This window comes from Lacerta agilis, chromosome 15 (genome assembly GCF_009819535.1).
Source record: "Lacerta agilis isolate rLacAgi1 chromosome 15, rLacAgi1.pri, whole genome shotgun sequence".
Lineage (NCBI taxonomy): Eukaryota > Metazoa > Chordata > Lepidosauria > Squamata > Lacertidae > Lacerta > Lacerta agilis.
The window spans coordinates 26724719-26751919 of record NC_046326.1 but is presented as its reverse complement, the minus strand read 5'-3'; the positions used below and the strand labels follow the sequence as shown (position 1 = coordinate 26751919).

The 27201-nt window shown below is 41.3% G+C and overlaps 1 protein-coding gene across 7 annotated transcripts in view; it reads right to left on the bottom strand.

Moving 5' to 3' along the window:
- APLP2 (amyloid beta precursor like protein 2) overlaps positions 1–27201 on the bottom strand; it is a 57432-nt gene that overhangs the window by 17722 nt on the left and 12509 nt on the right. For 4 of the 7 annotated variants that reach the window (XM_033171800.1, XM_033171802.1, XM_033171801.1 and 1 more), the window contains exons 2-7: positions 12921–13094; positions 11451–11580; positions 4638–4750; positions 3442–3635; positions 2663–2874; positions 210–377 (exon numbers count right to left, since the gene is read on the bottom strand). In XM_033171800.1, coding sequence (XP_033027691.1) covers positions 210–377; positions 2663–2874; positions 3442–3635; positions 4638–4750; positions 11451–11580; positions 12921–13094 — 991 coding nt within the window. The remainder of the gene's footprint in view (positions 1–209; positions 378–2662; positions 2875–3441; positions 3636–4637; positions 4751–11450; positions 11581–12920; positions 13095–27201) is intronic. The other 3 variants (XM_033171805.1, XM_033171807.1, XM_033171806.1) reach the window with 1 other exon arrangement.

Sequence of the window (27201 nt, the reverse complement as noted above, 5' to 3'; positions counted from 1 at the left end):
AGTCTTCCCAAGCTGCAGAAACATAAGCTGGACCTAAAACCTAAAGCAGCACAGACAGTAAAGACTACTGCAGGACAGACAGCGTTTCAGCAGACACCAGGATTCATAGAACAAGGCTACACACAGCTCTTTCCTTGATCTGGTCAAGGATGAGAAGACAGACAGGACAACAGCTTGCTGCAAGAGGGCAGGTGGGAGGCAGGACTTACTCATCTTTTTACACACAGCCATACAATAGTCCTCTGACTCAAAATTGTTCCTGTTTCCTCCGCAGCCTCCATATATAAAGCGAATGCACTTTTTCTTGTACATGTCGAAGTACCAACGAGGCATCACAGACCGGCAGGGACCTGTCATCGCCTCCTGGGAGCAGACAGCTGTGTGGGAGATGGTTAAAGCATCAGCTGGTGACAAGCACAGCTTAGCTAAGCTATTACAACAGCAGCGACGGCTCTAGGTTAGTCTTAGCTGAAGAACTGACATTTGCCTGGGGTGCTACAGATCCATTATCCACAAGCTTCCAGTTTTCCCATCACTGAAAAGAAAAATCTGTTTACTAGGGCCAAAAGTAGGCCCAGTGATAATAACGCTATCCCACTCAACTTCATCAGTGCCACTTCCACAAAGGGGAAGTAGGAAGAAAAAAATATTTTGTAGAAGAGAAACATCTAGGCCACATTGCACCATGCTGTCCCAAAGCTTCCATTCAGTTCATGCATAAGACGTTCTGTGGTTAGCAACCAGGTTAGGCAGGTTATGTGGCGAAATATTTTATTCTTCCTGCTTCCCAGAAAGGACAATATCGGTGGACGAGGGATTTCCTTTGCTGCCTCAGTTCCTTCAGCTTAGCCTTTCCCTTTCTCAACCACAGCTAATGCTTTGTGTCTGCCACCTTTCAGCACCTTTCTTTGGAAACTAGGTAAATTGTGCAACTTGGAAAACTGACTGCCTGAAGAATCCACAAATACTGCTTTGAGGATATGAAATGGTCATCTACTGTGGAAAGTAAGCCCATAACCTCATTCAGTGGGGGGGGGGTGTCCTAAATGGCCAGGCCACACTGGTTAAAAGCCTAGAACATTGTAAGAAAAAGACCTTCAATGTGGTAGCAGATTTGGTAGCTTCAACCACTCCCAACACCAGGGGACCAAGGGACCTCAGGGGAGTGGAATCATTTATGTCTTATTGGGTTAGAAGTTCCTAAAAGCTGAGGCTCTGCCCTAGTTCTCACTTAAGGCAATAAACCTGGAACGGACACAGTAAATTTAGGAGGGGAGTGTAAATTTGAGATCATTTCTTTCAAGCATTGAAATACATCCACATAATATGGATGGCATTCTGTACTGCAACATACTTGAATGGAAGCTTAGAAACAACTTGACTATTAATGCTATGCACATGGAAGAAAGTTACTTTTGGATTTAAAGCCTAATTGCTGATAATTTTATAAATTTAAGTTTGAAAATTTGCTCTTCTACATAGCAAAAGCGTATTTGTCATAAAGTGTATTTTGTCATCTGAGGAACAATTACAGAAGACAGAAGCAAGGAGCCTAAAGCATTTCATCATTCCTCAAGAGCATTCCCTACTGCATGGCTTCCTCTTGGCTATGTATTTGCACCATGTTGAGAAGTCCAAAATTTGGAACTGACATATGTCAGTCACAAAAACTGGTGCACCGTAATCCCATTTGCTTCACATTAAAGAGACTTTAGGAGACACTGGCTAACTAACAGCTGTTTTGAGTCAGAAAAAGTGTGTGTGTATGAGTGTGTGTGTGTGTGTGTGTTCCCCCAAACCCCACCCCACCCCACCCACCAAATAAAGTCTGACTACTCAATTGTAGTTTTCAGGTTGTTGTTCTTTGAGGAAGAGTGCTTACTTGGTGCAATTTGAAATCCTGAAGGCATCATACTGAAGGGGTAAAGAGTAACCAGCTAGGAAAGCATGCAGATCCCAGGTGGCCCTTCCACACATACTAACTAAGCTTTACTTCCAGCAAGTGAAATCGCAATATTCTGGAAGCTTACCAAAGAGTTTGTACCTGCAAGGTTACAAGAGTTGCTGGCATCTGTTTGACAATCTGAATTTACCGTTAACTGGCCTGCTGTAAATGTCACTATAAGAGCATGTAGCCAAAAGCAGAACTGCTTATACTAAGCTTGCCCCACTTTGGGATAGATGGGCTGACTGGTGGATAAACTGTAGCATACATAGAAATGTATAAATGAAAAACCATTTGATCATTTTTGACAGTATTCTTCCTAGTTTTTCTATGAAGGAGAAAATCTGAATAACTTTTCACCCAAAGTAACCCATATTTTAAAAACAACCATGTTTTGATTTGCAATGAATTCCAAAATTAGATAGCAGAAAGCTATTTCAAGGTAGTCCCAAGAGAGAGTGCCAGAGGTAAGAGTTGCCAGTGATACAGTTGGCAAGTAGGCACTATATGTCCCACAATTTGGGGGCAGGAAGGGCTTAGTCTCTAATGAATGGCATACAAGCTCTTCTCCACTGACCTATTTGGCAATTAAAACATCCAAATAGGAAAAAGGCTACTAGACTAGAAGTGGAACATTCAACATATGGATTGGCAAGATCAATTTGACAGCTACTGGAATAAAGAAGAGCTGAGTGAAGCTGCAATGTGGCTGTTTACCTTTCACATCACTCATTATCTCCTTCTCAGCAAGCGATTTCTCGTTGCTTGGTTCTGTCGGAGGCTCTTCATTGTAATCTTTATAGCCATCGTAATAGTAATCTCGATCTACCACCACTTCTTCCTCATCTTCTTCCTGTTCCTCCTCTTCATCATCCATTGTTGCTATTGCCGCTGTGAACTCTTCTGTATTTGCCTCAGTGGGGAACTCACTAAAAAAGATACATACAATTAGAAGGCAAACCAACTGCTATTTGCAGGCATGAATGTGCAGTGATTTGGCTTTGGGTCTCCTCACCTCAACTTTAAAAGAAGTGGAAACAAAGAATGGATGCACAACCAACATCAGTTCTGGAAACTACCCTATTGCATCTACACAAGCTATTGCAGCAGTGGCTCCAAGATGGGCTCTTAAGTTTTATTATATGGATCTATTTCCAAAGACTCACAGCAGCCAGCATCTCACTAGTCCATGACCCTCAACCTGCCCACCCACACTTAAGGGACCTGGGAGGAGGCAGGGGGAGAAGCAAAGAGGAGCACAGAATTTCAAAACATTGAGCTCAACAAAAATAAAACCAATTTCTTGAACCAGGCAGACACCCCATGCAGCAATGCTAATGAACTATGGATTGTAACAAGCTAGCATGATTCCATCCCATATTTATGCTCTTAAGGTGGCCCTAACGTCTCCCAATGATCCTCACAAAGCTTTTCTCTGCCCAACCAATGGGAAGAAAACATTGCAATAAAATACGGAAGGAGCTTGTAATGATTACCTTTTGTAACTATCATAGTCTTCGTCCTCCTCCTCCTCTTCCTCCTCCTCCTCTTCTTCCTCTTCCTTGGAAAGAGCTTCATCAACAATTTTGGCCTGAGGGCAGCACACATACTCTGTGCCATGGAACTGGTCTACTCCACAAGGAAGCAGCATGCCATAGCTGTGCAGGATCATCCCCTCAGTCAAACAGGCCTGGAGTAAGTATTAAAAGCAATGGGTCAGAACAGAATCTCGACTGTTTCAATGTGTGAATCTCTTACATCACCTTCCCCCCCCACACACACAATTAAAGGATGACATACAGAATTTGTATAGCATTGCATCTTAGCCTAGGTTGCAAAGGGTCACTAGAATTATCTGCCATAAAACTGCTGATTGTTTACTGGTACTCAGGATAGGGCAGTGAATGCTAACAGACGAGGAAGATCCATGACTGGAAGCTGAAACTGCACATAACATTTAAGAAGAAAGATACTGTACCAACTTGTTGCTGACTCAATTAGACCTTCCAGCAGGGGTTGGGGCTTTATAACTTCAACAGCCTTGGTGCAAAGTTACATATGAATGCAATGCACAATTTAGCTTGAAACCAAAGTTGCACAATTCAAAGTAATTTTATGAAGAGCATATACTACTTCTGCACTTTAAACCAAGGAAGTAATAAGAGTGAATATTCCTTATCATTCTAGGAATCACACTTTATAAGCATGTTAAGATGATGCTCAAATAAAAATCTGAAAAAAGATCTGCCTTCCAAAAACGTGGACCAAAAACTCCAGTGTTCCAAAATGAGAACCCTGAAGCCCCAATTAGGCTACTCTGTCCTAGTAGCAAGGGAGTCAAATGTCAACAGAACTCCACAGTTATGACAAACAAAGCCTGCATGGAACTGGCACAAACTGGAGTTCTCAAACGGCTAACTTAGTGAAATCATGACTCTGTGGAAAACAGGTTGTTGTTTTGCTTAGTATATCAGGCTGAACAATGATTTACACCCAGAATCTCAATTGCTTCATTTTGGTTGCTCAGTATTAGTCAAAAACTTTTAATTTGTTGCAAGCTGACCTCCCCTCTATTACTCCTTGAAAGAAGAAAGGCATTTCTAATTCTGTATTTCAAGCTTTCTCTCAAATACCACTTTATGCCATCTTATGGGAGAAGGCCTGGGCATTCCTTCTCTTGCAGCCAAGTTACCTCTTTTGATATAGTGTGCCAGTACTGGTGACTTTTACACACATCCATCCGCTCCCTGTGGAAGAATCGGCACTTTTCTGGAACCAAGAGGACATCACTGACAAACTCACCCACTGTGAAGAAGGAAAGAGCACAAGTCAAACTGCAAAATCATATCTCACACACAAGACCCAAGCTTTACTTTCTAGTTAAAGACATTTACTTGCATCTGATGAAGTAGACCATCAACCTTAAAAACTTACGCTACATTAAATTTGTTAGCTTACAAGGTACCACAGGACGCCTTGTTGATGCTACTGAAGTTTCATGTCTCAGAAAAAGATGCAACTGGATCCATAGGAATGGTAAAATACCTCTATATTTAGAAGGCCTCTCAACAGTAAGCATTTTCATTGTTATCTAGGAGCTCACGATATTAAATTAATTCAAACAGGGAGAAGACACGACAAAGGCTTTTAAAACATGCATTTGAAGATAATTGGAAACTTGAGATTGACATCAAAATCCAATGTGTCTCCTCAGAAGTAAGTCACACAAATAGGACTTACCTGTGAGTAAGCCCAGTGTGAATAGGTCTGCACCCTAAGCTACTTCAACTTTTTCTTTGAACACCCAATACTATAAGAAAGTTAACCAGAAAGGAACAACCACTACTCTGTTCTCCAATAAAGGCTACAGCCATTGGCCACGTTCACATGCCACACTAAGCCATAGTCCATCTTAAACAATGAACATGCTTCTGCTCCCATCCCCATCTCACAAGTACTGCATGGGCAAGTACAACCAAGCCATATTATGGCTTGTCATGTTGTACAAACAGACATTGTTTTAAGTCAGAAATAAGCCACAGTTTGTTCATGATTCTGTCACATTCGCAATTAAGCCAGGGGTCAGTAGCCTTTTGGTGCATGCAGGTACCGTATTTTTCGCTCCATAAGACACACTTTTTTCCTCCTGAAAAGTAGTAATTAATTTGAAAATGATATTTTTGCTTTTATTTCCAAGCCTAGTTTGGGGGGGGGGGTCTTCCTGGAGTGTGCAGCTGGGAAGGAAAGAGTTAACTTTCCTTTGCCAGCTTGCACACTCCAGCAAGCTTGTGCTACCCCCAATAATTAGGTTTGAAAAAGTCTTGTTGGAGCCATCATGACTTAGCCGGACATGTGAACCACTTCGCTGTCCAGTATCCAAAATGGGCATGGCTATTATTATTACTAATGCTATTTTTTAACACTTGTTTAGTGCTAACAGCATGCCAAGTCCTACACGGAACATTATGTCCTCTGGACACTACAAGACTACACAAATAGTATTATGCCAACTTTGCACATGCAGGGAGATTCTAAATTGAGGTGCATTCAAGTGTGCTGCTCAACCTCATGCATTTGGGAATCCCAATGTTGCATGGGGCCTATATCATATGTGTCCCACTAATCTTCTAAGCCGGGTTTTAGATGAAAGGGAAAGGGAAAGGGAAGAGTAACAAAAGTTAGAAGAAGTTGAGAGCAGAACAGATGAGGCAATAAGCAGTTGAATAAATGTTTGAATAAAAAGAAAATATAGCAGTCAGTTTATTTATATATGACATTTTTCACAAATTCACTGGGTTGCATCCAACAAAGTCCTACTTAGAGCTGGCCAATTAAAACTAAAAGGTCTAAGCTAGTCAAATTTATTGATTTCAGCAGGCCTACTCTGAGTAGGTCTAACATTGGACACATCTCAATGTTTTCTGTGGGTCACAGAAAACAGACAATTAAAACACAGTAGCACAAACACCATAATAAAAAACATAGTAGGTTGCGTTGACAAATGAATTAACAGTTTATTTCAAATCATATAAAAAGCTCAAATAAGCATAAAGCATACTAATATGTCAATTAAGAGCATCTAATGCTATCAACAACATTATAACCATATCAAGCAATCTGTTCAGGAGAAGAGAAGGTTAAGGGGTGATCTGATAGCCATGTTCAAATATATAAAAGGATGTCATATAGAGGAGGGTGAAAGGTTGTTTTCTGCTGCTCCAGAGAAGCGGACACGGGGCAATGGATTCAAACTACAAGAAAGAAGATTCCACCTAAACGTTAGGAAGAACTTCTTGACAGTAAGAGCTGTTCGACAGTGGAATTTGCTGCCAAGGAGTGTGGTGGAGTCTCCTTCTTTGGAGGTCTTTAAGCAGAGGCTTGACAGCCATCTGTCAGGAATGCTTTGATGGTGTTTCCTGCTTGGCAGGGGGTTGGACTGGATGGCCCTTGGGGTCTCTTCCAACTCTATGATTCTATGATTCTATGATTCATTTAACAGCCCAAATCAAGTAACAAGAGGAAAAGATACAGCAGTCTCCAACCAAGGCAGCTGAAGCATTATTTATTTATAAAGTTTTTATACCACTTAATAAAAATCTAAGCAGTTCAAATAAAAAATACAGGTTTCAATAAAGTGTAATAAAAGCTAGATAAATTAGATAGATGCAAAATACAACTGTGTATCACAAATAAAACTGAGCAGGGTATAAAACAAAGCAAAATGAAAAACCAGCTTGGTCCAGGAGAGGCAATCCTGCTTAGGTATCCTGGTCCCAAATTGCTTTAAGGAAAACACCAAATTTGGCTCAGTAGCTAATAGGAAGCCAGTTGTTGAACTACAGGTGTTTGCTGGGCTACAGCTCCCATCATCCCTGGCTAGGGGTCATGCTGGCTGAGTCCAGCAACATCTGGAGGGCCACCAGGTAAGCCACACCTGCTATACATAAACAGCGATGTGGTGGCAGCTATTCCAGCAGCGGGAGAACTGGGAAGCAGAGCTCGCTCCTCTCCCTCAAACTGTCACCTGGGGGCAGCCATTCCATCAGACTGCCTCAGTGGGAGAGACAGGAAACAGAAGGCTCAGTCCATCAGCTGTTCTGGAGGCCAAACTTCACCAGGTGCCTCCTGCCCCTGAACTTTGCCAACTAGTCTATATAGGAACAAATGTTTAGAAACTGGTGTCTGGGTTTTGGTTTTCCCTTGTGTGTCGTGGTTTTTTGTTTTGGTTTGTTTTTTTAAGTGTAAGTCTATGAGTAGGCATTATCTTGTTTTGAATGTATGTAAGCTGTTCTTAGAGCCTTTTTGGCTGAAGAGTAGGCTATAAAAATGTTCTAAATAAACAAAAAGTAAAATAATTTTTAAAACCTGCTTTCGTTTGAAGTAAGACTCCCACCCACACTGGGATTCCAGCTATACCCCCAAACAGCAAGCTGAACCACCATGCTCCTTAGGCATGCTACCAGGGGTGTACCTAAGGGATGGCAAGGTTGGCCCCCACCAAGGGCCCAGGCTCAGGGGGGCACAAAAATTGCACCTCTCCACTCTGGCTCTTCTAGGAGCCTTGCCAAGAGCAGGGGGGCACCAATACAGCTCCTTGCCAAGGGTTCAAAGCAGCCTAGGTACACCTCTGCAGGCTACCCTCCAGTGACAGAATGAGATCCTCCTTTCACTGTGATCGCCAGCCAAGAAAAGGTGTCCTCACTACAACCTCTCCTCTCTTCCATGCCCATCTCTAGGCAGCAAAGCTCTGCGAGAGGCAAGGTGGGAAAGGCCTCTGCCTGGGGTGATGCCCTCATTGCTAGTTCTGTTCTCATTAAGGCATACAGTGCTCAAGGTAGCACAACACGCCTCATACCCCAAAAGCAGACCTGAGGCTGACGAAATGAGCCCCCTGTGATCCCCCACAAGCTTCTGTAGCTGCTGAAAAAGTTACAGTTCCTGTGCAGTTTCATTTCACAGCACTTTACTTCGGGTGGGGCAAGCGAAGTGGAAGAGAGAGTCCCCTGATAACAAATACTATTTCCATCACCACCCTGTATCAGAAGTGGCATGATAGGGGCCAGAGAAGCTATGCCACATGTAGACGTGTGGCAGAAAGCACAGCAGTGAGGGCTGGGACTAAGGAGCAAGGGTGTGAGGATCAATGGGTATTTCCTGCCATCAGCAGAAGCAATTCTGAAACCAACAGTATTAGGCAAGTGTTCCTATATTATTCCACAGCACCAGAATGACGCAGCCTGCTTGGATGAGCTAGTGTGGTGACAGAAGGGAATTCACCCTTGGCTTCCTTGAAATGGAGAAGTGCAACAACAGAGCCCAGAGAAGGAAGCACACCACCACCAAGCAGCCAAAAGGCAACCACAGCCTAGGAAATATTGATTTATTATTGCATTTATTGTATTTATAGCCCAACTTTTTCCCCTAAGGAGCTCAAGGTAGGGTACATGGCATCTTCATTTAATCACCACAACAACCCTGTGAAGTAGGCTAGGCTGAGAAACGGTGACTGGTCCAAGGTCACCAAGCTTCATGGTCAAGTGGGGATTCAAACCCTGGTCTCTCAGGTCCTAGTCCAGCAGACTAACCACTACACCACACTGGCTCTGTGGCAGCTGCTTGTGGCTCTCAGCCTCCTGATCTTAATCATGACACAGAAGTTCACAGTACAACATGCAACACTGATTTCTTATTTATAATGTTCTTCTGAAGAAGAAAAAAACCTGCAAGGAGGAGTCCTTTTTGAAGGAAAGGTGGGATATAAACGCAATAAAAAGAAACTTAAAGATTCCAGTGCAGTGTTTCTCAAACTTGGATCCCCAGCTGTTGTTGGATTACAACTCCCATCATCCCTGACAAATGGTCCTGCTAGGTAAGGATCATGAGAGTTGTAGTACAAGAGCTGGGGATCCAAGCTTGAGAAACACTGCACTAGCGTTTCTCACCTGCTTTAATGTACAGTAAAGGCATCCATGCCAAAAAAGCCCAACAATATTTGCCACTACAGTTTCATTTAACTTGCTGCCAACTCTAAACTGTTCCAAAGTCTGCTTTGACTTGGTATCAGAGCCAAGAACAAGGGCTTACACATCTACACAGTGAGGACAATGAACCTGGAAAGAAATATGTCTCCAGTATATCATTTTATGGAAGCCAGAATACAATGTGAATGAAGTTAATTTTAGAAAGGGCACACGTGAATTCCAACTTAGCTGTGCAACTAAAGAGGTTTCTCATTCCTATTAAAATTATCTCCTATATTGAAGGATCAGTAGTTTTTAAGGAAGTAACCCAAGCTGCGGTACACATGTCTATCCTTCAGGAACACTGCTAATAGAGTGTTCACATTTAAGCCAGACAGATGAGGCGTTTCTAGTCCATGCAGCAGCTTAACCAAACAGTCTACGTATAGCCTAGTCTGCTTTTTCTTCTTCACCAAGCCTAGCTCTGCTCCCACTCCCATCAACCTATTGTCTCGCATATTTACAGTTCAGCAAGAGTGCCAACTGCACCTCATTCTCCACTGCCATAGGAAAAAGGAAACCAGAGGAAAAGCAAAGCAAATTATCTACAAGGAGTATGAGGTTAAGTTTCCACCTGTGGCTGAAATTCTGTTAAAAAAAAAAAACTGAGGCTGCACAGAAGATAGAGAAGGAGCACAATCACAGTAGTGGCCTATTTTCATTGAAAACTAAACCTTTCACAGGCCAAGTTCATCTGTTTAGCACTCTAGAAGCACATCTTATGCTTACTGACTGCAGAGAATTTCAGAAATCTCCCACAATCTGAGCTCACTTTATTTTTTATTTTTTTAAAGGGTATTGGTACACGTGACTGACTTGGGAAACTGGAGAAAGCCTCTCACAATATGGCCATGCAGAGACAGACTCTGTTTGCATGACATGCTCCAGTGGCAAACCATTGTGTTGCTTGTCAGGGGTCACCACGTAAAGAGTCCCCACTCTGCCAGTCTTGCTTTTAACTGCAGAAAAACTCTTCCCCCCTCGGACACCATAGAAATGATGGCTACTACCTGCCTGCACTGGCACAGGGGAAAGCTCAAGCTAGGAGTTGATATAATGTGTTGCCCCATTTTGTTCATTTTCACCTTTAAAGCACATTTCACAACCTAGGGCATCAATCTGAATAAACTATGATCAGGTATGAGACACAAAAGATCAGCAAAACAAATACCGCACTAAAAGGAGCAGTCTTAACACAGCCATTCACCAACTTGGAGAAGGTGCCACAGAGGCAGCTTCAGCTGGCAATTGTGAGAGGTGCTTCTCATGAGACTCCACAGCAATGGAGACAGGACTTTTCGTGCTTATAAGGCAAAGGAGATTCTACTGGCAAGACTGAGCCATCCAGCTTAAGGAACATAGGAAGCAGCTTTATACTAAGTCAGACTGCTGGGCTCTTCAACATTATATACTGACTGGAAGTGGCTCTGTGGGATTTCAGGCTAGGGTTCATAGCAAGCTGGTACACTATTCAATTCTAACAATATGCCCATTCCACCACCTCTATCTAAACCACTATTCTGTACTTGGCCCCAAACTGGAGGAGCTCAGTGTTTGAGGAAAAAGCTAAGGAAAATTACTAAGCTTCAAATATGCCTACCCTGACAAATAAAAACAACCAAAACTCCTTTCTCAGGTAGATCCACTGAGTTTTCTTAAAATTTCAGGGTTCCTTTTATGCCCAAAGACTCCATGCAAGTAACAATCAACTAAACAAATCATAGTTAAATCAATGACAGATATGAGCATTACCCTATTAACTCCATTAATTAAAACCAGCCAGAATAAAAAAATAGAAAAGGTGTTCTCTGCACTCTCTGCATAAATATTTTAAACAATTGCTACTGAAAGAAACACCATTTGCATGATCAATATGTACTGTCAGTGTTGATATGAAGTTTCTACATGCAAATATGGGGTGGGGCAGTAATAACTGAAGGAAATAGACACTAACAAAAGTCAGGCATGTCAATGGAAGTACTTACCAAGACACTTAAAGGGAACAACAATGTGGGTGTGGCCTTTGCACTGCTTCTTGCCTGTTTTACACCAGTTTTCAATGCTGACTGGCTCATTGGCTTCCACCACATTTGTAATCTGAAGCTCTGGATAAATCTATTTTAAAAGTGAAAAGAAATACTATACACATGGAGAATTGATAGACTCTTGGCAGGAGACAGGAAAAAACAACATTTTAAGAAGGAAAGATGACTCCTTAAGGGACACAAAATGTGCAAAAAGCCTGTTATGTTTATCGAAATAAGAAACTAGGTCAACAACAGGCCCAGTTCACATGTAATGCCAAATCCCCATTTGGCATTACATGAACGACCCTTTTTCTGGCACACTCCCTTTTGCCTCCTCCTTCCCCCTTCACTTCACATATTCTGCTTTCCTAAGTAATTGTTTATTTAACAGAAACCATAACTTACTTCTACACTTGAATAAGCAAACTATAGTTTGCATGAGTGAATTCTGGTTGTGTCTTGTGGTGTTATATTAAACACATAGATATTTAAATTGAACACCATTCAGACCTGACCATCTCCTATACAGATGAGGAAATTGCTGAAGGTAGTTGATTCTGGGCTTGAAAATACTCCAGCCTTGGAAGTTGCAGAAAAATCAAATTTTATCACGGGTAAAATGGACCTTTCAAGGGGAAAAAAATCTCCCAAAATTCACAACTGCCAACATAATGGTGCTGGTTCTTTGCTTCCTAAGCACAAGAACATATGCATGACTTACACATATGCTGAAAGCTTCCTCCTCTATTTGCTTGGGTGGGCACTATCAGATTGTCGCTACCAATACAGCACCTTAAAGAAGCCGAAATGTGCTGCTGTTGTAACACCAATCACCTAGCACAGCTATGATGGTGGCTTTGGGGTTAGTATCCTGGTTGACATGGCCAGGTAATGTGATTGTATCAGGTGCACCTGCAACCTTAAGGCCAGAATCTGCAGCTTGCAGTCATTGTCACTTTTGCTCATTGATGCACTGTCACTGAAGTTAGCAGTCATCAGGATCTAAATGGTGGTTGAACTATCACTACTTCAGATAAAAAGGGAATTAGTGATATGCAGAATGTGTGTGTGTGTGTGTGTGTGTGTGCGCACGCACGCATGCAGAGAGAGAGAGAGAGAGAGAATGTATGTCATTGCAAATACTTCAGAACAGCTAGACAGAGAAAGGAATGCAATCCCCCAAATCTTTTACAATGGAAGCCTTTGCAAAATGCTGAACAGACCAGGGAAACACAAATCCAGTGCATATGAGTTTTCATGCACAGGGGAACTACGTCACAAGTGGCACTTCCTCATGATCTCTACATAAACTGTTGTGGCAAAGTGCTTTGCAGAAGGGACTGCACTGCAGTTGGGAAATTTAGCTGAAGTTATGAGTCATCAGGATCTAAACAAAGGTTGCACCAGCTACAAAGAATGATTGCTTACCTCCTGGCAGTACTGCAGAATCTCTTCTTTCCTTTCAAAACAGCTCTTTGTCCCAAAAGTATCAGGTTCCCATTTTCCAGTCTGGATATTGACATGCATATTAAGCTTTCCACAGAACATGGCAATCTGAGGCTCAGCCACAGCAAATCCTGTGCCCGCATTGGCAGCAAGTGCCTATGGAGAAAAATAAGTTAATGTTACACACAAGTAGCTTTTTCATATTTTTATTTAAGATATTTATATCCCACCTTTCAGGGCAAAGATCTGCCAAGGGAGGTTATAAACATAATAGAATACATATAAAACAATCCAATTACAAAACGAAAAACAGCAACAGTTAGAAGCCCACCACACTTTCACCATGAGTTGAGGAAAAGAACTTTGGAAAGAAAAGAACGGAGGAAATAACTTTGTACTTCATAAAAACCACTCTCTCATGAATATGGTGAGCCTTCGGAACTTGAAAACTTCCTCTCACTGCAATGCAGCATGACAGACCAATGCAAACCTGCTACTGGTCCTGATAAACTACCGTAAGCTGCATGGCCACACTTCCAGGGGGCTGTTGCTCCTTCTGCCAAATGAAAGGAGAATACAAGGGAAACTGGTCCTTAAAGCCACCACTTAATTCCTTTTTTTTTTTTTTTATAAGAATTTATTGGCATTTTTCTATAACAACATATACCCACACCCACACCTACAATTAAACAAATGCAAAACAAATAAAACAAATACAAACAATGTCAAGTTTTCTTATTGCATCTTTCTAGAAAAAAAAAAAATTTCTATTTCCATATCTTGACTATTGACTTCCCCTGCCTTTTCACCTTCGAGTTTATATCCTTAATCTATTTTATAACCATTTCTCCTAAAAAAGAAAAAAGAAATTAAATTCAGTTGTATAATTACAATCAATTATATCTTCAACATTTTACTAAAAATACATCATCATAATAATACCTCGTCATAATTCTTCTTCATTTATTCTTATCGATTTCTTATCTTAATCTACATCTTGATCTCAATCCTCTTAATCCATAAACTTAATCCACTTAAATTCACTTTACTTATACTCCCCCTCACAGATCTTCACAACTCATTCGATCAAATCTATCTCTTCTATCCTTAAGATTGCTGCTAATAACATGATAACTTGAAATATCTCCTTTCATGTTCAAATAAAAAATATAACAGAAAATTGTTGACAGTATTCACCCTCCGATTTCAGTTTACCATATCAGGCTACCTTAAATTTTACTTAATGCTTCACCCCACACCCCCTCTGTCCATTATTCTTCTCCTGGTGGCTTCAGCACTAAACTTCCATGTAGCTTCCCTCTCCAAACGTCCACAGATCCAGGCACAGTCCAAATCTCTCCTTGCCACGAGATCAGAGGTATCCATCTCATCATCTCTCAGCTTCTTCGGTTCTTTGTAACATTTCTTTTCTTCTTGTAAATACCTTAATTCTCTGTCCCTGGCCCCCGAGCTCACACCTCGGGGACTGGATATAAGAAATCTTGACGTCGCCTTGGGGCTGCCACCCCCAGAAAGCGAATTTCTTCTCCGAAGTAGCTCACTCATTTCTCTCCAACTTTGCATCAACCCTCTCAGCTCCTTGGCAAGGCATTCTTCCAAAATGTCAAAAGTTTTAAAAGCCTCCTCTGTGGGCAATTGGTTCCATTTCAGACCCCCACACAAGACTTTGACTTTTCTACAAAGCAGTTCCACCTTCAAGGCAGTGAGTCTCTGTTCATCCGTTAGTCCAGAGTTCAATACCAGTTCAAGGACGAAACCCAACATACTGGCAGAGGAGGAGGAAGTGGGTGTCATATTTCTACTCCCCTCTTTGTTCGTCGCCATTTTCCTGAGCTGGAGCGCAAATACCGCAACTTTAAATGGAGATATTTTCCTCTAGTTAACTTCCTGAAAGAAAAGTTTGCCAGTCTCATGTGTCGATTTTAAATACATTGTAACCAGTTCTGTAGCAGTAATCACTCAAATTGGTTAGATTCTTGAGCTCGAAGGGAGGGAGGCAGGCTGCCCTTCTCCTTCCCCCCGGATCGTCCCAAAAGCACGATTTCTACTCAAATTCTTTACTCACGACCACCGGGTTCCTTTAGCTCCATTCTTCACAGGTAGAACTTAGACGCTCACCGCGGGCTCTGTCGCCGCATTTGCATCCCGGTTGGGGCATGTCCCCGAAGCCCGGCTCCGGTTGTCCCTTCACCCCCACTCCCCCTTTACAGGGGGAGCGAGGGAAGGGTTCGGAGCCTCCGCGGGCGCTGCCGGGGAGCCCAGGGTGCGGGACGCTCTTCCCGCACCCCAACCGGAGCCCCGCTTTGCGGTAGCGGGGCTCCTGACCCCCGGGATGGACAGGGCGCTTCGGACCCGAAGCAGCCCTCGACCACCCGGCGATTGCTTCCACTGATGTGTGTGTCGTGCATGTCTTTCTTTACTGATAAAAGTGACCCTTCTACAAGCATTTCAAAACAGACAAAGGAATTCAAACACATTTCCTTAATTAGGAAGGTGGTGTGTGAATACATCCAAGTATATGTATATAACAGCCACATTTGGACCATCGTATCTCAGATTGGTGGCGCTGTGGTCTAAACCGCTAAGCCTCTTGGGCAGGGGTCCGCAAACTAAGGCCCAGGGGCCAGATGCGGCCCAATCGCCTTCTAAATGCGGCCTGCGGACAGTCCGGGAATCAGCGTGTTTTTACATGAGTAGAATGTGTCCTTTTATTTAAAATGCATCTCTGGGTTATTTGTGGGGCCTGCCTGGTGTTTTTACATGAGTAGAATGTGTGCTTTTATTTAAAATGCATCTCTGGGTTATTTGTGGGGCATAGGAATTCGTTCATTATTTTTTTTTCAAAATATAGTCCGGCCCCCCACAAGGTCTGAGGGACAGTGGACCGGCCCCCTGCTGAAAAAGTTTGCTGACCCCTGCACTTGGGCTAGCCGATCAGAAGGTCAGCGGTTTGAATCCCCACAACAGGGTGAGCTCCCGTTGCTCAGTCCCAGCTCCTGCCCACCTAGCAGTTCAAAAGCACGCCAAAAAGTGCAAGTAGATAAATAGGTACTGCTCCGGCGGGAAGGTAAACAGCGTTTCCATGCACTGCTCTGGTTTCGCCAGAAGCGGCTTAGTCATGCTTGCCACATGACCCGGAAAAACTGTCTGCAGACAAACATCAGCTCCCTTGGCCTGTAAAGCGAGGTGAGCGCCGCAACCCCAAGGTCGTTTGCGAGGTAAAGGACCCCTGACTTAACTGTCAGGGGTCCTTTACCTTTTATCTCATATTATTAAACTAACATATGTTCAAGTCTTTTGTTCATGCATAGATCTCCTTTGCTCCTTCCTTCAGCTGATAGCTGCCATTAAACCTATTTAACTATAACTATTTAACTATTTTTTCCAGACTGAAAAAGAAGGTTACAGCTTCAGAACAAGCGAAGATATTAAACCGTGGTTTGAATCTGGTTTAACATCTTGGCTTGTTCTGAAACTAGCAGTCTTGTTTTCCCACTTTGGATGAAATCTGAAACTACTGTATAGTTAAAAGGCTCCCTGGTTTAACTGCAGCTGACAGAAAAGCAAGGAACCAAGGGGCTCCATGCACAAGCAAGACTTGCTGCATATCTCAGCTTAACAAGGCAAGATATGATTGCCTGAACCAGTTCAAAAAGACAAAATAATTTCAGGCTAAACTAAGCTGCCCCTGGAGAAAGAGGACTCAATCAGTAAAGATGCAACGGCATTCACTGTCAATGCCAGACGTTATGAATTAGCAGAGCTGAAGAGGTTCACTATAGCAGCTTCACTCTGCTGCTGTTCCCCAAATAAGATCAACTTGAGTGTTACAATTTTAGATGGTGAAACAGAATCTTCATCATTACTGTTTGCTATCCTTCATTACAATGTTCAGTTCCCTTTGAGAATCTAATATGAGGGGGCAGAAAGAAAATAAGCATGGTTTTATCAAGAGAGACTAGTTCATCTCCAAGAACCAGCATAGTGATGGTTCACAATTTGTGAATAGGAAATATGCCTATTAATTTGAATTAAGTGTAGACACACACACACACACACACACACACACCAGCACTAGCACCTATACCAATAAACTTAGTATACTTGGTGAATAATCATTTAATAATGTATCCCATGATGGTTTCAGTGTTATCCGTAACACATTCTAAAGAAGATAACAAATATTTTAGTAAGACCAACAAATTATTCTCTGCCTAGGGCCTGAACCTGATGCAAGGCAAGCCAAAAGCTTTCACATATACAACACACTACAGGTACAAAAGTTTGGAAACTCAACCTAAACCAGACATCAATAAACCAAATAGACCAGTGACCCAAATGGAGAATTTGTGATTTACTACTTTGTTCTCTCAGAGGAGGATTCCTTCCAATACTTTGTCTAAATTAGGAAGAAAGTTGTTTGGCCCCAACACCAGGAATATTCTTCACACTTCTAGAAAACAGTCTCATATCCTCTTTGGGAAGGGAGGGGCGGCATTAGCACAGGAAGGAAAGAAGAAAACACAATGGCATAGAGAGATTCGTTTATAAAGGCTGAATATTTGGGATAAGAGACTTCTTTCAGGGGCAGCTTGACAAATTTATTGAGAGGAATGACTTCTGTCTTAAACAATCTTGCACATTAACTGATAAATGGTTGGCTTCAGCCTCAATAACCAGCCTGTTATGAGTGTGCTTTGTCCTCTCAACACTTTGTTAAGTCACTGTAGAATCAAGTCAAGGGAGCCTGATCCCTTGAATTGAATTCTTGCAGGCAAGTCTGAGAATCCATACCATAATCCTCTTCTTCTCCACACTTGTGTAGCTTCTCATTTGTACTGACAAACTATGCCAAGCACCAACTCCCTATGCCCATGTCCTCTGGAGACCCTTCCAACTTTCCCCTCCTTATCACTTTGGGCTCAAAGGCAGTCTTCGATTTATTGGGAAGCCAAAAAAAAATTCTACCCTTGAGCTATGGCATCCCACTTTCAAAGTACCTGCTACAGACCTGGAACGTTCAGTCTTAATTGCCTTCCTAGTCTACAGAATCCATTTACTACAGAAAAGTAAAGGGAGTCTGAAATGAATATAAAATAAAGGTTGTACTTCCTTCTTTGCCTTCATGTAGCTACTCCATTAAGCAAAATCTGTTTACAACTGACAAAAGTTGCATGCAGGGCACACTGATTTCTAGTCTGTAGGCTGATTAAAACGAGCCTTTCTACCACACACTATGGTATTCACATACAGGTCTTGAACAACCTGGAATTACTCAAATATCAGGGGAGGACAAATGCAAATGCCTGTCGTTTGAAGACCATATTAGCAAGCAAATGAAACGTTTCAGAAAGAGAGGGTGGAACAGTGTTCAATGCCAGGAGAAACAGGAGACAGGGCGTGTCTGGAATGTTAACCTTGGGTGTTCACATGCTGCATTGTGCAAAAATAGTCCTGGACTTTGACTTATAACATGCAAAGGATTTATAAGGTCTATCCTACAGTGAGCCACTGTAATTTTCTTTCTTAGAATGGTACTAACAAATGTATACAGCAAAACCTAGTGCAAGAAGCTGCAAGGTCAGCTATGCCTATTAGAAATTCATCCAAAATATGTTCTGAACCAGCATGAACCTTGTTCAAACAGCGATCTTTAAGTCAAGAGGATGCTGTGTTTAAACATTAATGCTGAAGTGTTTATTTTAGCCATCTTTTCAGCTTATCGCCACATTACTAAGGGAAGCTTATCCCATTAATAAGGGGAACGTATCGCTCCTCCTTGGATTGTTCAAATAGTTTGCATATCACTGGAGACAGGTTGCCATAGAGACATTTAAAATACTTATTCGCAAGTGAATAAGCTAAATGAGTCACTCACCCTCAAGATGTTCCTGTTACCTAAAGCAAGTTCAGGTAGATATATGAACCACAGAAAAGAACATTTCATGTCCAGCAGCACAGCCAGTGCTTAGCCAGTATCATGTACACAACATTTTGAACATCAGAGCCAAATCAGGCTGCTCAAAGCATTCAATTATCTTATACTAATCATCCAGCATACGGACATTACACATGGGGCAGCATACAAATGTCCTAAATAAAAAACAATATAAATAGATAAGTCACCAAAATCAGCTAAGGATTGTACATCCTTTCGTAAGCATAGCCTAAGTGTTCAAATCAAGACCAACCACATCACACACATCAGTTGTATGAACCAAAATCACAGTTGTTCATAAACCCAGACACACACATTCCAACTGAATGTGAGAGATGTTGGACATTCTAATTAAACAGAAGTTACAACAAGGATTTAAAGATCACATACATTACACAAACAGGAAGTGGCAATCCCAGGATTGTGGGAGTGAGTGGAAACTGAACTTCCTTCCTTTCTGCCAGACGTTTTGATCTGAGGACAAAAAAGCCCTTTCTTAACCCAATAGCACAGTGTTTTTCAACCTTTTTTGGGCAAGGGCACACTTGTTTTATGAAAAAAATCACGAGGCACACCACCATTAGAAAATGTTAAAAAATTTAACTCTGTGCCTATATTGACTATATATAAAGTAATTCTCTTGAATAGGAATCAAATAAACACATTTTTTCCCACGGCACACCAGGCAACATCTCGCGGCACACTAGTGTGCCACGGAACAGTGGTTGAAAAACACTGCAATAGCAGGTTCCACTCTCATATGTGGCTGAAAAACCTTCTACTAGGTTCATCTGTGACATCCTACTAGTATGTGCTCTCCCAGCACCACTGCAAAAAGCCTTTAGATGTTCTGGGCGTTTTGTGCCAAATTCTGCTGTAAATTTGCTTTCCACGCAGATATATTCTGCTCTGTAGTAACTTCATTGAAATGGACAGTTTGTGCATTTTCCCAGTCCAGGGCAAACCTGGTGAAGCTTGCTTCCCCCCCCCCCCCAAACAAAGTCAATTTCAAAAATTTCCACTGAACTGCAAAATAAATGATCAAGAATCGACATTAATCTGTAGGCTGGAAGGGGGCACAGATGGGAGGAAAATTCCAGGATGGGGGTTGTGTTTTTTCCAATGTCTTCACATCCAACCACAATATTGATTTATTTTTCATTTTTAATGTCTAGCTTCTTTAATTGCTCCGCTTTACAACTGTTTCTATGACACCGGCAGCCAGTGGAGATGAAAAGACTTTTAATCATGTCCCCTGGAATGGAGAGAATCTCAATCCAGCCAACAGGCTGCTAAGCTATGTGTTTCCTTCAAAACAGCAGCAGGTTCTACGATGGCATTTGCACAGCCAAGGCAGCTCTCTGAAATTTTCCTTGTTCTGGGTGGTGGTCTAGCTGCTCTCTGTTTTACTTTATGCAGGATGCAAAATTTGTCATGAGTGCTTGCTTAAGTATTTATGGTGATTAGTGGTGCAATCTAAGTACATATGGAAAGAATGTTTACTTAAAAGCACATTAGTCCTTATCACTTAGCCTCAAAATCAACCAATACTGAGACCAGAGTTTTTACATCAGCAATGATAGCTTTTAACCAGCCCCAGCCCCGCCTGGTGGTTCATACGAGGCAAGTGATGTGAAATCTCAATATTTTTTTAATTGGAAAAGGTTTTAATGCCCCGAGTGAATACGTTCGCTTAACTTATTTAGTACTGTAAACCAAACAGGAAAAAAATGCAAAATTTACATACTGTAAATGGCAATCCATGCCGGTAGTGTAGATTTTGGCTCAACTCTGTCGCCACCCCACCCCCCACAAAGCTCAACAACTTCTGAGTAATACCCCTCCCCACTCTCTCACTATATATATAAGGGTCTGGTGACTTCTGTTTCAGTGTATCTGCAGAAGCGTGCATGCACACGAAAGCTCATACCAAGAACAAACTTAGTTGGTCTCTAAGGCGCTACTGGAATAATTTTTTTATTTTTTATTTTGTTTTGAAATATGGTAACCCTAGAGTTAGAAGCTAAGTTTTTGGAAGGGGGCTTAATGGAGGAACAAGAGAACAGCAGTTTGAATTCTTCCCAACAATCATCCTGATTCCCATCTGCATTTGACTTTATTAGTCAGCAGGCCCCAGACTCCACTACAACAAAAACTAAGTTGAGAGACTAATGGAAGACCTCTGAATGCAGGATGCTGTGTGAACAAGTTTTTATGTTAGACAATAGCAATAAACTCCTGAGATTAGTATGCATTGTCACTCTGCAGAGCACTTCTAACAAAACTTGGATTCAAGTTCACCCATGAGACACCAAAGAGGATTTGTCAAAGCAAACACTTGGTGTCACATCTTGTAATTGCAGCATGAACTGACTGGAAGAGTGAGACTATTGGTTCTAATATTTAGAAGGCACACAGCAGCATCACAGACTTGTGCACATTAACTTGGGTTGGAATCAACTGAAATAGATTAACCCAAACCACTAAAACTGGGACAATTTATTTAAGGATATTCGGAAAAGAAAGACTTTTGTACAAACAACTGCACAGTTAAGCAATATTGGAGGTAGGGGGAGATTTGTTTACTTGCAATTCTACCAGCATATTTACATTATTTATAGGCTACCCTAAAACAAGAAATTATCTGGATGGCTCACAGACTTCTAAAAAGATTTAAATCAGATCTAAAAACTGGAGAGCGAAGAATAATCAACAAGGTCACCCTCCCCCCCTTCTCTCACAAAGGCTATCCAACAGAGCAATCGAGGCAATTTCATTATTAAAAAGCAGGACTAAACCTCAATTTAAATGGATCTATTTCCTCCAAGAGTGCTTGGATTTGGCAAGCAGCACCCACTCCAGCAGCACCTTGCCAAGGAAGGGATGTTACCCACCACCCTGTTGCTGCTCAGATCTTCTGGGTTCCACAGAAGGACAGTCTGAGCAGCCTAATCCTGTTCCCATTTCAGCCTTACTGGAACTCAATCATAGGTCCCATTCTGTCCCATTTTGCGGAAAGACAAGTTCACATTTAAACTGTACACATTGTGAACATACTTGCGTAAAATTTACCCTTTTTCAGTGTATTCAGCCATACAATACATATTAAATAATACATGTGTACATACTTTTGTTCACCAAATGCTACGACACAATTTTAATGAAATGTGTAATGTGACTTGGAGTTTCACTCTGATCCATAAGCAATTTCAACCATGGTTATCAGATTACTCCTTTGTAAATGTGGACCAAACAAATTCCTCTTCTATCACTAGTTCAAGGTAAGCTTTTCCAGCAGCTGTACCAATTTTCTATAATGAAGCTGGGATCACTTCCCAGACCCGGCCAGCAGCCATCTAATCTTTGCTAGAGATAATAACCCAAGCCGGAAATGATTTTACCAGGCTAGGGAGACAGCAAATATGTGTAAATAAAATAAGATGTGTTCCACAAAGCACAATGTCACTGAATGTAAACTTCTAGTATCAAAGGCACACCGAATGCGCCCACCTGGAAGCTTCAGTTTGTTTGCATTTAGACAAACCAGAAAGGCTCACTGTGGACAAAGGAGTTGTCCTAGCTGCTACTAATAATTCAGCTGTGGCTCCTTGTATTGAATTGTATTTAAACCTCATGTCTGGCAAGAACACAAACAAAGGAGCTCCTGTCCTGCGGTTCTCAGTCAAGGATGAGCTGTCAGAGCGTGTGAGAGGCTGGCCAGTAAGATGTCAACTGAGCAGGTCAATGTGCTGGTTGCAGAGGAGAGAGTGACCACTGGTTAGCTGCAATAGTTATCTCCTAAAATAACACTAGGTGCTGGGAACTAAGAACTGAACTATTACATGGGAAGAGTTTGGTCCTTAAAGGAAGTTGGGGGGGGTCATTCATTGAGTTTGTAGGTATCCTATCAACTTCCTCCAATGATGTCATGAAAGGAGCACATGAGGCTGCCATGTTGTCCATCCAGTCCAGCATTGCCTTCACAGTAGTGACTCTTTAGGGTTGTGGGCAGAGGCGTAGGAAGGTCAGGTGGTACCTGGTGCAGAAAATTTCTTGTCACCCCCCACACATTGATTTATTTTATTTTATTTTTGCCTGCAATAATAGTTTTGCGTTATTTCATATTTTCTTACAAAGGAATGTGGATTCTGGGCGTCTGATAACAAGTAGGCAACTATGGACAGATACTTAATCTACAGGATAGATTGTGTTTTGGCTTGTGTTATTTCATTTATATTTATTGTTATTAGTTTAATAAAATTATTTTTAAAAACCTGCAAAGTGGTTTACCAAAACAAAAAAGCCACAGCAGTAAAATCAAGAAAAATAAACAATCCTACTTTAAAACATACAAAAGCTAAAATATTAAGATTAAAATTACTTCAACTTCCTAAGCATCTAGGTATGCTTGCCTAAAGAAGAATGCTTTTAGCAGGTGCCTGAAAATAGTCTAGCAAAGGCACGTGCTTTGTGCAATAGGCAGGGAAGTTCCAAAGTGCAGGTGCTGTCACAGTAAACAATGCAGTACAGATATTATGCGGAACCTGTAGTAGTGCTTGAAACTACTGAAGGGGAGGTTTGTTTATTTATTTATTTATTTCATTCATTCATTCAGCTGCACTGAATTGAAATTTCAGCCTTCACAACAGCTATTTTTGTGGGAGAGGGTCAAGATATTAACTGATATGCATGAAATTTCTATATACCTATATAATCCCTAGTGTAGTAAGATAAGACCTTTGGAGCAGGCATTTCAAAAAAATAAATTTATGAACCGCCCTAGTAGGGCAGTAATTGTTCCTTGATCATTTGTCACCCCCCTCCATGATGGCACACGGGTCAAAACGCCCCCGCCCCCCCTTCCTATTGCCCTGGTTGTGGAATCACTATGCCTTTTCTTCCAAGCATTTGTAACAGCCCCCATACATAATTTCAGCACTTCTTCTTTAATGTTGTGCCTAATTTTTTCCTGGATATTTAGTGTATTTTGCTGTATGTATCGATTCACTACTTGTGGTTTCAATTGTAACTACTTAGATTTTTTTTAATACAATGGTACCTCAGGTTAAGACTTAATTTGTTCTGGAGGTCCGTTCTTAACCTGAAACTGTTCTTAACCTGGATACCACTTTAGTTAATGGGGCCTCCCGCCGCCACGCAATTTCTGTTCTCATCCTGAAGCAAAATTCTAACCCGAGGGTACTATTTCTGGGTTAATGGAGTCTGTAACCTGAAGCGTCTGTAACCGAGGTACCACTGTACTAAACTAAACTAAAACAAATGAGTGAAATTAAACAAATTGAACAACAACGACTTGTGCCTTAATTAGACTGAGAATAGTCGTAGATGCAATACATGGTCAATGGTCAGGGATGTTGGGAGTTTAAGCCCAGCAACAACTGAAGAGTCACAGGTTCTCTGCCCTGTCTAAAAGTCGCAACCACTTCGTTACATCAAGAACTGTGACCAACCAGCTTTTATGATCCATCTTCATTTAAGCCAGTGTTTTTCAACCACTGTTCCGCGGCACACTAGTGTGCCGCGAGATGTTGCCTGGTGTGCCGTGGGAAATTACTTTATATATAGTCAATATAGGCACAGAGTTAATTTTTTTTAACATTTTCTAATGGTGGTGTGCCTCGTGATTTTTTTCATGAAACAAGTGTGCCTTTGCCCAAAAAAGGTTGAAAAACACTGATTTAAGCTACATGTAACAAGAATTAATCACTACCATTACTTTTGATTTAGCCAGGAAAAGCTTAGTTACATGAAGAAATGCTGCAAATAAACCAGCCAAGTGTAGTTTGAGCCAGTCTGTAGTATGAAGTACACTTACATTTCTCTTTAGATCTTATGCAGAGTTAGCCATAAATTTCAGTGTATTCAACCCCTGGGAATGTCTGTTCTAGAACCATTCAGAGGTTGAATAACCTTTCAGTAATGCATTAGCTCTCACTTTACTTCAGTGTACTGAAAATTCCAGCAGTTTCTCTGGAGCACTGATACAATTCACTCTCTTCAGCAAGAACAAAGAATTTGTTCCTAGGAAATTGATCCTTAGAGATCGTATGCGTTCAGGAGCTAGCCTCAAGTATTCCCTTCCGCACCAACTCCCCAGCACTTGAAAAAACACTGGGAGGCAGAAAGAACACACAAGACTACAAACCTTTCCTGGCTGTAGACTTTAATCTCTTAGATCACAGTCATACCTTCACTGGATATTATTATTATTATTATTATTATTTACACAAATACAGTAGATCAAGTTCACATTATGCTTCTGGTTCATATATGGTTCACCTGTGATGTGCATACTTTTTAGGATGAGACTAAGGAGGTAGATGTAGAAGGTTTTCAATCCATCAGTTTTCTTACATTATTGTTGGCGTGGAAAGAATTTTGCATTGTGCTTCAAACTGTTTTTTCCTAGTTGCTCTTCCTGCCTTTATTCAACAGCTAGATGGCTTGAGCTCAGGAAGACTAATTAATGCCTCACATAGCAAAGCCATAGATCAGGGGTCGGCAAGGTTTACCAGCCATGAGCCGGATCACTCCCACGCCGAAAATCGCGCCTGCGCAGAAGCAATTTTCGGCGTCTGGACATGCACAGATGCAATTTTCAGCATCTGCGCATGCGCAGACGCAATTTCCGGCGCCGCTCAGTGAGTCCCTGCGCCGCGCTGGTTTAGTACAGCGCGCGGGGGACTCGCCAAGCAGGCAGCTCGGTTCAGGGGCAGCTTGTAGGCCGGTAAAATGGTCTTCGTGGGCTGCATCTGGCCCATGGGCTACAAGTTGCCAACCCCTGCCATAGATCTAAAGATGAGCAACTCTTTTAAGCTTTAGTATTTTTTATTTTTACAAAAGCTAGTATTTGCAACAACACACTCAGGCAAGAGGGAAATAATTATAATTATTGTTTGTAGTCAGAACTGGAGCACCTAGATAATACCAGTCACTGCCTGACTTTGAATTTAAATAGTGCATAACAGCATATTTCTTTTGTTTTCTGGAATTCATTTCACCTGATTTTTTATAGGAAGCCCTAGTACACAGATCCACTCTATGACCAACATCAAGGTTCAAGGGAATATGCTACCATCACACAATCTTAATGCCTTTTAGGAGGCAGGTAGCACAGTCATGTGTAAGCAACTCAGCTGTACTCCATTTTATTTTGTAGTCTTGGGACAGAAAAATACCTTGGAAGAATGCATCAGCCTTTCGGGTTTTTACATTTCAGAAGTGCATGTTGGGAACATTATGGCTGCATTTTTCTTCAATATAGTTTATCAATATGGAAATCTACTAGTATTTCTAATTATAATTGTTATAATAAAGTTGCTGTGGATATATACTGCACTGTTAAAATAAGTTTTGCTTCCTCAGCATGGACACCGTACATAATTGGGGCACACTAAAATTTTCAAATTTCAAATTCCCAAAATGAGGGGTTCTAAAAAGTTGTTTAGATTTGCTTGGTAAATAACTACATAATATTTACTTTTGAACTTTTTGTGACATTTCCAATAATTTTAAACTTGACTTGACTTAAACTTGACTAAAAAAACTGATGAAACTTGTTTATATTTTTTTAACTGATGTAATTACTTCCTAATGTTGTTCTATTATTACAAGGTAATGTTGTATGCTTATCAGGACATGTTTTATGCAGAGAAACTAATTTTTAAAAAACATCACCTGACATTTTTAGAAGGTAAAGTAAAAATTCTTTGGTTTTTCTATAGCAGTTTATGCGCTTTTTAATCAAACATAGATTTACCAAGCTAAATGTCCAATCACAAAAATAGCAGTTTTGAATTCCTCACACCCAAAAACATATTTTAAGACATTCTAATCAGGTATACCATTGATATGTTTATATTTTGTTTCTCTTGCCTGTGTGCATGAGTGTAAATTGTGTGTACCAAAACATCTGATGAGGTGGGCTCTTGTTCACAACACCTTATTCCACCATAAAACAGTAATTTGTAGGTATGCAAAAACAGTCTGGTACATTACTTATTTAAATGTAAGCAAAAAGATACTTTTCTTTGAATTCCTCAATCTTCTTGGATATACAAGGAATATGACAGTACCAGGACATCAGATACAAGATTTGTCCCAATACTAATAATCAACTAAATTAACTGTCAAGCCATGGTATTTTTTTTTTGGTTGTTGTTTAGTCGTTTAGTTGTGTCTGACTTGTCGTGACCCCATGGACCACGATATGTAGTATCAAAGTTAGAGATACTTCTTTAAATGTGCATGTTGCTACTGGAGTTTTTTCCTTTTGCATGCATT